Genomic DNA, 10,496 nt, shown 5'->3' on the forward strand with positions numbered 1-10,496 from the left:
TGCATGGCAGGAGCGCTCGGTGGCCGTGCCCCGCTGCCGTGGGCCGCTGCCTTCCAGCTGCGGTGCAAGGGCCACCGCGGGGCCCCCCCTGCACACACCACCACCCCACCCCCCACTTCCGCGAGGGGCACGTGCCCTCGGCCGGAGCGCTACCGCCCCACAGTGCTTTCGGTTCCACTTTGCTGGGCTCGGTGGACCGCCCGGTAAGCTGGGGAGGCCGGAGGGGCCCGGCGGGGTGCGATGGGCAGGGCCCGGTGAAGCCCGCTGTGAACGGTGGGGTCAAACCAGGCCTTCGTGGGGGGGGCTGGTGGTGCCCCTCGTGCCTGTGGGGGTTCTCGGTAACGGGGCGCCGATCCTTCTGGAAGCTCGTGTTAGTGACCGAGTGCCTTTGCGTTCTGCTTCCCCTTGCAGACCTCGGGACGCCCCAGCGGTACTGGTGCCTGAGGTGGGGGGTGGCGGGGGTTATGGTGAACCTGGAAGACTGCCCAAGAGCAGTACACAGCAGGGCCAAACTTCACCCGCTGCACCTTTCGCTTGGTCTCTCTGAGGCCCGCTCATGACTTTCCAAGCTTTAGTGGGCGTTTGTCCCAGTTCTGTGAAAAGACTGCCACTCCTCACTGCTTGTTTCTGAAAAAACTAGTAAACATTAACAGAGAGTGTAGGTAAAGCTGCAGCTGCACTGCCAGAGGCCCTCAAGAGACCGCAGAGGTGGGGACTTGTGGTACAATATAATGAGGCCCTTCCCTCAGAAAAAGGGGAAAAAAAGCCTAGGTCCTTCTGGCATCTTTGTCCTTCCCCACTGCAAGAGGGTGGGGAGCACTTACCTCGAGCCTCCAAGCAGTGCCTTGCAGAATTTCATAGTCTGGGGTACTGGGCTGCTGAAAGGTCCCTGTGAATGAGCAGTGCTGCAGCAGCGTCCCACCTCTGCTAGTTAAATGAGATCCCGGTTCTTCCTTTGTTAGCGAGGAAAATAGCAGTTGCCCCTGGAATTGGTCCATGTCCTGCCATCGTGGTCCAGGTGTGTGGGCTGTGGAATGAGCCCTGTGCTCTGCAACTCTGTCATGGTAATTCTCTGCTGCCAGATCGTGATTTTCATCCCCGGTATATTTTATAATAGAGCCCTGAGGGGTTGTTCATGCAAATCGTCTGGGCAAACGTAGAAGCTGCTGTTTATCAAAGCTGTCATCCTACCTATATCTGAGTTGCTGAAATAAGACTGCCTAGAGGAAAGACCTGCACAGGTAGGAAACTGCATTCAGCTGATGTCTTTGGGATGAAAATACAGTTGCTTTTACTTAGCTTGTTGTTGCTAATGCTTTTGGGAGGATTACTGGGAACTGATGTAAAAGTTTTTGATAGTCAGAAGCCTGGGAAAATGAGTTCAACTGTATTTTTAACTTTCAAAACTAGACTGTCTATATTCCATTATTTGATTTTATCTATATTTAGATTCTGTTTGTGCATGATTTGATTTTAGTCAGGCTACTGTTACTGTTAGTAGTACTGTGCTTGATTGGGAATGCCGAGGCCTTGATGTTCCGGTGAGTTCCTTGTTGGATGTAGGTGAATAATGACTAGTCAAGAACTTGGGAATTCTACTTCTGGGTTATGTTGTCATCTTGAACCCTTCAGGAGCTTTGAGTCAGCATTACCTTTTCTTACCAAATACTATGAGATAAAGAAGAATCTGTTATGCTATTCTGTAGGGTGGCATTCTCAGACACTTTTCCTGCAACCAGGGTGTCTGAGATTGAATGTTTAAAAAAGTAAGTTATTTGCAGTAACTCAGCTTTTAAAGCAATTTCAGAGCTGTGCTTTAAGAAACTTGCTAAATGTTAGGATACTTGTGATCTACTACACATGCTAATGTTGCTGGTCTCGGAGGTCGGTTCACAGAGCCAATTTTCTTAATGCGTTTTTGTGTTGGACACTTAGTGAGAATTCTTCCTTCAACCATGGGTGGAAAACATTCACAATTCTGGAAAGCACCTGACCAAAAGGAGAGTGAAGGCAAACTCATCTTACCCAGGCAACTGGCTGCTGAAGATGAAATCGCCAATTATGCTAGTATCAATGACTCTGCTACGTCCTGCGTGCCCTGCGTGGGCATTGCACGTCGAAGCTACGTCAACTGTCCAACGTGTCAGGGAACAGGAAGGATCCCCAGGGGTAGGTGATTCTTCCCTGTGCCGTGTCAGCACTTCTTGAGCCTACTGAGATCCGTACGAATCTCTGCCTAAAGGCTTTGGTTGCACCAGCTGGTCTTTATTGTATCCAGTCTAGGAACGTCCTGTCTTGGTACCTTCAGCTCACTTGTGACTTCTGTGGGCTGCTTCTGCTGGGGGAGGATGGGGTGGGAAGGCAGGTAGTGCTGTTTCTATACAATTACTTAAAGCCCACCCTGGAACCCCTGGGGACTTGTTGCTTCTGCCCAGAGATGGGAATGCTCAAACTGAAATCTTAGTTGCATCACACTTGCCTTCTAATTGGACATCATCACCTGTGAAGTGAGTGCAGATGGACACTAGGTTGCCATGCAATGTGCTGCAACGCGATTTGCTTTATTTACTTCTGTGCTTAGTGTGGTCTCTGATCTGCTGCTGCCTCTTTCAGAGCAAGAGAAGCAGCTGGTGGCTCTGATTCCATATGGTGACCAGAGGCTGAAGCCTAGACGAACGTAAGTCCTGTTGAATTTTCCCCTTTTCTCATCTTTTGAACGTTTCTTCTGTATGTGAAGAAAAGCCTCAGTCCTTTAGGTGTTTTGCTCTTTGTGCTCTGTCTTGCTGCAAGTTTGGTGTTTACTGTGTCTTTTCAGCAATAGCAGATGTTGGACAGTCTTCTGTGTGCAGGTGTTGGGGATCTCTAGCAATTTGTACTGTAATGCGCTGTCTTAGCACGTGGTACTCTACCCTGTTTCTGCTGGCAGCTGGCAAATAGTTCTGCATAAAGCCATCCCAGTTTTCTGGTACCCAAGCTTTTACTGTCTCCCCCCCTTTGAGCTGGAGTAGAACTGCAGGTGCTTGCAGCTGACAAACCAAGAGAATGATTGTGCTCTGGTGCTGTTTTGCAGGAAACTCTATGTATGTCTTGCGGTGACGATCTGTCTGCTGACAACATCTCTCAGTATTTTCTTCCTGTTTCCTCGCTCCATTACTGTGCTGCCTGCGGGGCTGAATGCCTCCTCTGTTGGCTTTAATGCCACCACCGCCTGTATGTACCTCAACATGACGGTAAGTGCTCAGCTCACAGTCAAAGAGTGGCTCTGAAGGGCTCCCTGCTTATCCTCTGTGCTATTCCATCTGTAGGCTAACATCACAGTCTGAAGTTAGTCTTACCATTCCCACCATGTCAGTCCACTCTCTGGCTGCTTGGAATCAATGTCCAGAGTGTGTTATAGCATCAGAGGTGTGGCTGGCCTGGCTGTGAGCGAGCAAGGCACAAAGAATGGCCAAAGGGGCTGTGTAAAGAAGCACTGTGATTAATTCTGGGAATCCTTTTTCTTTTGCATCCTTAAACTCATAGAATGGTTTGGGTTGGAAGGGACCTCAAAGCCCATCTAGTTCCACCCCCCTGCCATGGGCAGGGACACCCTCCACTAGCCCAGGTTGCCCAAAGCCCCATCCAACCTGGCCTTGACCACTGCCAGGGAGCCAGGGGCAGCCACAGCTTCTCTGGGCAACCTGGGCCAGGGCCTCAGCACCCTCACAGTGAAGAATTTCTTCCTCAGATCTCATCTCAATCTCTCCTCCTTCAGCTTAAGGCCATTCCCCTTGTCCTGTCACTCCCTGCCCTTGTCACCAGTCCCTCTCCAGCTTTCCTGGAGCCCCTTCAGGGACTGGAAGGTGCTCTAAGGTCTCCCTGGAGCCTTCTCTTCTCCAGGCTGAACAATCCCAACTCTCTCAGCCTGTCTTCACAGGAGAGGTGCTCCAGCCCTCTGACCATCTTCATGGCCTCCTCTGGACTCGCTCCAACAGCTCCATGTCCTTCTTGTCCTGGGGACCCCAGAGCTGGACGCAGTACTGCAGGGGGGTCTCACCGGAGCGGAGTAGAGGGGCAGAATCCCCTCCCTCGACCTGCTGGTCACGCTGCTGGGGATGCAGCCCAGGACATGGTTGTCTTTCTGGGCTGTGCGTGCATGTTGCCGGCTCGTGTTGAGCTTCTCATCCACCAACACCCCCAAATCCTCCTCAGGGCTGCTCTCAATCCATTCTCTGCCCAGCCTGTAGTTGTGCTTGGGATTGCGCCTACCCATGTGCAGAACCTTGCACTTGGCCTTGTTGAACTTCATGAGGTGAACCTCTCAAGCCTGTTCAGGTCCCTCTGGATGACATCTCTTCCCTCCAGTGTGTCGACCACACCACACAATTTGGTGTTGGCAGACTGGCTGAGGATGAGCTACTTGGTTGTCCCCCTTTGACTGTCATGGGAGACACTGCAGCGTGCAGGTCTTTGTGGCCAGGCTGGATGTACATCAGAGGATTTGAAAGAGACAATGTGGTCCAGTGTTGCTGTAAGGTCATAGCTGTTAGAGGAGTAGCTGATGCCCGTGCAATCACACCATTCGTGGTGTCACACACACACGCACACTTATTCTTGGGCATGCTTCCTCCTTCTTCAGGCTCGACCCTAGGTTTCCTGCAGCAGAGTCTCAGGTGTCAGATTTTATAAAATAGTTAATTTAATTTAAAGGTGCAGCAGCAGGATCAGCCCAGGCTGGGTGCCTCCAAAGAGAGGGAACCAGAACAGAGAAATCTTGGGGCAATTACACCCTTGGGTACCATACACCCGCTGTCCACACGTCCTTTAGTTCAATGGTGATTTTTGGTCTGGGATCTTCTAATATCTAATCGGATTCTTCTTCTGAGTGCAGGCAGGCAGGCAGGCTGTTATCTTGTTGACTTGCAGTTTCTGCAGTTTTCTGCGAAGGTTGGAGCCTCCTTATCTTCTGGTTTACACTCCTTGTGCCCCTGCCCTTGCTGATGGAACATGGAGAACTGAAGAGTCCCAGACTGGGAAAAACACTATCAAGATATTAGTGTGATATCAAAATACTTTCCCATGCTAAAAGACTAAACACAGCACTGTAGTAGCTGTTGGGAAAACTACTAGGAAAATTGCTGAGAAAAATACCTCTATCGCAGCCTAAGGCTTCAGCAGATCTAGCTACTCATGCTAAGTAAAGCTGAGCAAACAGCACAAATCACACTCTATTCTATTCCTAAGTCATTTATTCTAATTAAAACCTACTTCTTTCTTCTCAACAATAGCAGAAGTACATATAAGTAGCTTTGCAACAGTAACTTGTGGCCCTGCTGTAAAGTGATTTGTGTGTGGAGTTGGTTTTTGTTTGTTTGTTTATCTCCTTAGAACGTGCTGAACGTAACTAATAACAACTTCTACCTGGTCACTGTTGAGCAGCTAGACATAGAGGTTTTGCACCAGTCCCTGATAGTAGGAAAGACCACCATGAAACTTCTACTGAATATGAGCCCTTTGCAGAGCGGCCAGGTGAGTTCTGCTGTTTCTTGCATTTTCTCCTAAACTAATCTGGATGTCCTGGGCAGGGAGGTGCTTATTGTATACTTGATCCACTCCTTTGTCATCTGTCTGCCAAATACTCAATGCAGCTTCCCCCATCCCACTTGGGGAAGGGGTGTTGTAAGAATTTACATATTGCTGAGTTTGAAACTAATACATTCCTGGGCAAGGAACATCTGTCTGCTCTTTGGGCTGGGTTGTGTGCTTGCCTTAAAATGATGGCAAGCTTAGAAACAGGTTAGACAAAACCCTGGTGGGAACAGTTTGAGCACAGCTGATCCATTCTTGGTGTAAAGCTCAGGTGTGTGGCCTAGATGACCTTTTTAAGGCCTCTTCAGATCTAATTTCAGATTCTATTTATTGTTAGCCTATTAATTGTTAGGCTGGATCTTGAAATTCAGGTTCAGACACCTAATGAGAGTTCAGTTCTCCCTACTTCAGCTCTCTGAATTGTATACAGACGTAACTGTAGTTCTTGTGTACTTCCTGCTTTCTCTTCTGTTCGCATTTGCAGATCTATTATCTGGTGGCCAGTAGGATATGGGACGACAATACCTAGTGAGTAATTCTTGAAGATTTCTTCCCTTGGTTAGTAAGTAACGTTAATGCTTCTAGTCTTTTTATGACTAGACTTCTTGTGCTGGTCCTGTCTGTAGAGCGAAGCTGAGCGTGTCCTTTTCAGTTTAATGTGTGGAGCTCATCTGGATACAAGTCTGGCACATCCATTTTAAACTCATTTCCTTTTCTATTTATTGGTATTCTCTGCTTAGTGTTGGCTCAACAGGGTCACTTTCCATACATTCTGTTAAGTGATATCAGTTTGATGTCTAGGTTGTCAACTTCAATTGCTCCATTTGCGAGCAGCTAAAGGTACCTTGTACAAACTGCATTTCTCTGCAAATGACCAGCAAACTGTGTGAAGTTCATAGCAGCCAAAGCTTCTGTGCAGACAGGGTGGTGCATTGCGTATTTACATGGCCCACCGGCTTATTGGATCCACATTTAAGAGTTACACCACTAGAACCACGTTTTACTGATGTAGATGCTGCTGTGTGTGAAGAACTTTGCCTGCGTGGCTGTTGTCAGGATATTGCAAAGACCTTTTTGGAGAAGCAGAGAAGCAATGGAATAATTGAGGACAGGAGACACATGATGCAGGCAGCTCCTGTGAAATTAACTCTCTCTCTTCTCTCGTAGTAACATTTGCACCTGGACAAAAGTCAAAGTTCACAATGTTCTGCTGCATATACAGTAAGTGATGCCTGGTTCAGAACAATGACTAACATCTGTGTCACCTACGTTGTTTCTCACTCCCCTTCAAGAAGGTCTGCAGTCACTGTTCTTCAAGACCAGACTACCTGCAGTGTGAATGTGCTGTTACCCAGATAGGTGTGCTGAGGAGATGATTCTCCAAAGCCATTGCTGCCCCGAGAAGTCCCCTGGATTCAGACCGACTGACAGCTCAAGCTGTCACTGCTGCTTAAGGAAAGCTGGCCTGGCAAACTTCTTTCTGGAATACTGATTTGTAGCTTTTAGGAAGTAATTCTTTGGTCCAGAGCTAGAAGTACTGACTGGTTTGATTATGCCTGCCTGCCTTGTGGTGTTGGGGACAGACTCATTCAGTCTGGATTCTGTGCGGATGTGTGGATGATTGCCTTCAAGTGTTCTGGCAGCAAGGCAGGACAAAGCAGGCTCTTCTGTGGATTCTGTTGCCTAAGGCAGCTCCTTTCAGGGGATGGACTAGAGGACCATGCTCAGCTTGACTGTGGTTTAGAGTATGACAGGCCCTGCTGGGAAAGCAAATACAGGTTGGCTGCTCCTCCCTGCCAAGGAGGAAAGAGCATAATCGCAGTTTTATAATATAGCTCCTGCTGGGACAGGTTGGTACTGTTCTGGTCTGAGTTAATGCTAAACCTGGTGTGAGAGACTGGGAAGCTCTTATGAGGTGAAGCAGTGCTAGCACACCTCCATGCAGCCAGGAGAGAAGTGGTCTTCATTAGCTGAGTATAACCCACTTTGGAAGACTGCAGCAGAAATTGTCTCTGTGTAGCCTGTCTCCCTGCACATCTGTGTTGACAGACTCCGGGTTGTGAGCCCACTCTGGGAAGATGGACCTCTAGGTTCCTCACTATCTGCAGGCTGTTGTCACTGAGTCCATGATTTCTTCAGGAAGGAGGAACTGCTTTTGCAGCATGTTTTTTTGTGCTAATCTAAAGGCAGGGCTTCACCTGCTGTATCTGGAAATGGACTGAATATTAGAAAAAGCGTTTGAATGGAGAAAGTTTGTGAATCTCTTGGAGGCATGCTGGGCTGGAATTCTCCCAAGTCACTAAGGAAACATCACTGGCAATCTCCTGAAATACATGCGTTTAAATCTTGGTCTTCTGTTGCAGTTTGAAGGGCTGTATTGTCAAGTTTCTTCTTTTATGGGTCTTAATGCAGATTTTAACTGTAATCAGTTCTGAGTGATGTGAAGGTCAAACAGGTACATTACGCAGAGAAGCCCCACGCTACTCAAGGCATGGTAAAAGTGGTGCCTTTTGGAGAGCACGGAGAATGGCTCTGGCTGTTAAGGCAACTTTGTCCTTAGCTGATGCTATTCGCTGACGGGACCATCGCGCTCTCTACCTGCAAGCTCTCAGTTAGCCAGAAGCTGAAGATGATTCCAGTCATCTTTACACTTTTCTGCACCACATCTGCTCTTGCTGATGTTACCCACTGATGGAGTGCATAGTGTTAGGAGAAACGACTTGATGCAAACAGCTCTTGAGGTGGCACAGACGGATGGTGATTGAAAGATGCATGCTTTTGTCTAGCTAACTCCATAAACAGCCACCCACTGTGACTTGCACTGGCAATTTGGGAACAGGGAAATGGTGAAACAGCACAGGATTGTTAGGCTGGGGTAGGAAGCCTTAGTGGGTTTCTAGAATGGCTAACGCATCTATTGTGATGGTAATGATCTTGTAAAGGCTTTCTTTAATGCAGTCTAAAAGACGCTCTCCGTCTCCAACAGGTGAAATTGAGCTGAGGGTATCTTGACTGTTGTGTTCTGGGGCTATGTAATAGGGACAAACCAGAACGGCAGTGGGAGCTCACCATGGGACCTTTACCTTGTGAGAAGTCTCCTCTGGGACAATCACAAATGCAGTTCTGGTCTGCTTTTGCCTTGCAGGGGTACCCTGACCTGCACGTACCTGTGTCATTCAGAGCAGCTGGCTTTTGAAGACTACCAGTACGTGGACTGCCGGGGGAATGCCACGCTACCTCACCCGCTGTACCACCGCCCACCATGACGGGGTCAGGCTGGCTGAGCTTTTGGGTGCAGCATATTCCACCACAAAGGCAAGTCACAGGGAGACAAACTTCTGGGGCTTCTTTCTCAATCTGTGCCTTCAACAGGAGACTTGCTGTTTCCTGGATAAGGCTTCTGTCTTTTATGCAAAGATGGTAAAATACTTGGCCTTATGAATGTGGACTCTGCTGCTCTCATGTTGCAGCTTTCTTTTTTCAGTGCCTTATGGCTGACGCTTCAGCAGAGTGACCAGTGCGTGGGGCGTCTGTGTGGCTGACCGGAGTGAGCTGTGCTCCATCTTTCACTGCAGGCAGTGCCCTATTAGTCAGCCTAACTCTAGTTGTTTCATCGTTGCGTAATTTTGCACTTGTATTTCATAATTTGAAAAAGGACTGTGATGAGACTTTTTGGCTGGATTGCATCTATGTCACCAGAATCTAATGACACTTGCACAACCTGCATAGCAAGAGTGAGAAACAGGACTAATGTGTCTATATTTGAGTCATAAGAAAAACTACCGCATGTCATGTCAAAATACTTTGAGAGAGTGACTCTGGGGCGACTGCTGTTTCAAGCTGTCTGATATAGCAGGTGAGAATATGCATTTTTGTATATATGTATTTTTAAAACAAGCTCATCCACTAGCTGTTCCTTAATGGCATCCATTTCAGTGAGAAGAAAACGCATTTTGTATCATGAACCAAAGAGATTGCTTCTTTCCTCCCAGTGGTGGTTGGTGGCCAGCACATGCTGTTGGTTGCATTGTTTTCTTGTATGCTTTGGCATTTAATGTTTTCAACTTGAACAAGCATGAGAGAGTTCATCTCTGACTGGAAAAGCCGTTTGCACAAATATCAGGAAGCAGCTGGTTTGGGGGTGTGGTGTTTTGTTTTGGTTGGTTGGTTGGTTGGTTGTGGGTGGTTTTTTGGGTGGGGTTTTTTTTTTCTGTCTAAAGCTGCACATTACCCCACAGACTTTACAAGAGGAACAGCCCTGGCAGCAGCCTTCTCTCCTCCTAGGGCTGGCAGTTGTATCCCCCAAATGATGGAGGCGTTCAATGTTATTCCTTTAGGTTCTAGTTTAGATGCTGCCTGATGCATTCTAGATGGTAAAATAGGAGCCTGGGAGTTGCTGGACTGAATTCTTTCCTTGGCAGTTCAGCATTTTCCCGTATCTATCCCACTGAAGGATAGAACCAAAGTGTCAGAATAGTTGAAGACTATTAAAGCTGAAGAAAATCTCTGATCCTGTCTTCAAAGTATGCTTCCTAAAACAGCACCTCTTCCAGGCTGTTGCAGTGTTGTTGCTCCTCACTGTATCACCGAGATCACGCTGAAATGCTAAGTCATCTGCTTCCTCCCTGCAGCAGGGATGAAGGGGCTCCCTGTCCTGTTCTGAAATCCTCCCTGCCCCTCACATTTCTTTTTGTACTTGCCATATTGTTGATTCTGCTCTGCACTTCCCTCCCCTGCTGTTGAGTTTCCTGCTGTCCTTCTATACTGCTGTGTTATCACCTGTTCACAAATCAGAGCCCTTGTGCACCCCTGTCATCTGAAATATGAAAGAAGGAGTTAACAATTGGACTGTGTATTCTGAGCTTTGTATTCGTTATTGTTTATTGCTTGAGAATGAGATAACTAGAGATTTGAGAACAGGAGCACCG

At 47.8% G+C, this 10,496-nt stretch overlaps 1 protein-coding gene across 3 annotated transcripts; it reads left to right on the forward strand.

The window, feature by feature from the left end:
* The first annotated feature begins 136 nt into the window (after positions 1-136).
* TMEM106A (transmembrane protein 106A) lies at positions 137-8,855 on the forward strand. 3 transcript variants are annotated; one of them, XM_054801527.1, is made up of 10 exons: positions 178-203; positions 963-1,018; positions 1,118-1,241; positions 1,936-2,169; positions 2,614-2,677; positions 3,071-3,230; positions 5,368-5,508; positions 6,053-6,096; positions 6,736-6,789; positions 8,714-8,855. In XM_054801527.1, the coding sequence occupies exons 4-10, from the start codon at positions 1,956-1,958 to the stop codon at positions 8,832-8,834; spliced, it is 798 nt and encodes a 265-aa protein (XP_054657502.1). In that variant the 5' UTR covers positions 178-203; positions 963-1,018; positions 1,118-1,241; positions 1,936-1,955; the 3' UTR covers positions 8,835-8,855. The 3 variants fall into 3 exon arrangements, with proteins under 3 accessions (XP_054657500.1, XP_054657502.1, XP_054657501.1); XM_054801525.1 differs by lacking the exon at positions 963-1,018 and having other exon boundaries at positions 137-203; XM_054801526.1 differs by lacking the exon at positions 178-203 and having other exon boundaries at positions 476-1,241.
* The last annotated feature ends 1,641 nt before the right edge of the window (positions 8,856-10,496 follow it).

This window comes from Grus americana, chromosome 22 (assembly GCF_028858705.1).
Source record: "Grus americana isolate bGruAme1 chromosome 22, bGruAme1.mat, whole genome shotgun sequence".
Taxonomy (NCBI): domain Eukaryota; kingdom Metazoa; phylum Chordata; class Aves; order Gruiformes; family Gruidae; genus Grus; species Grus americana.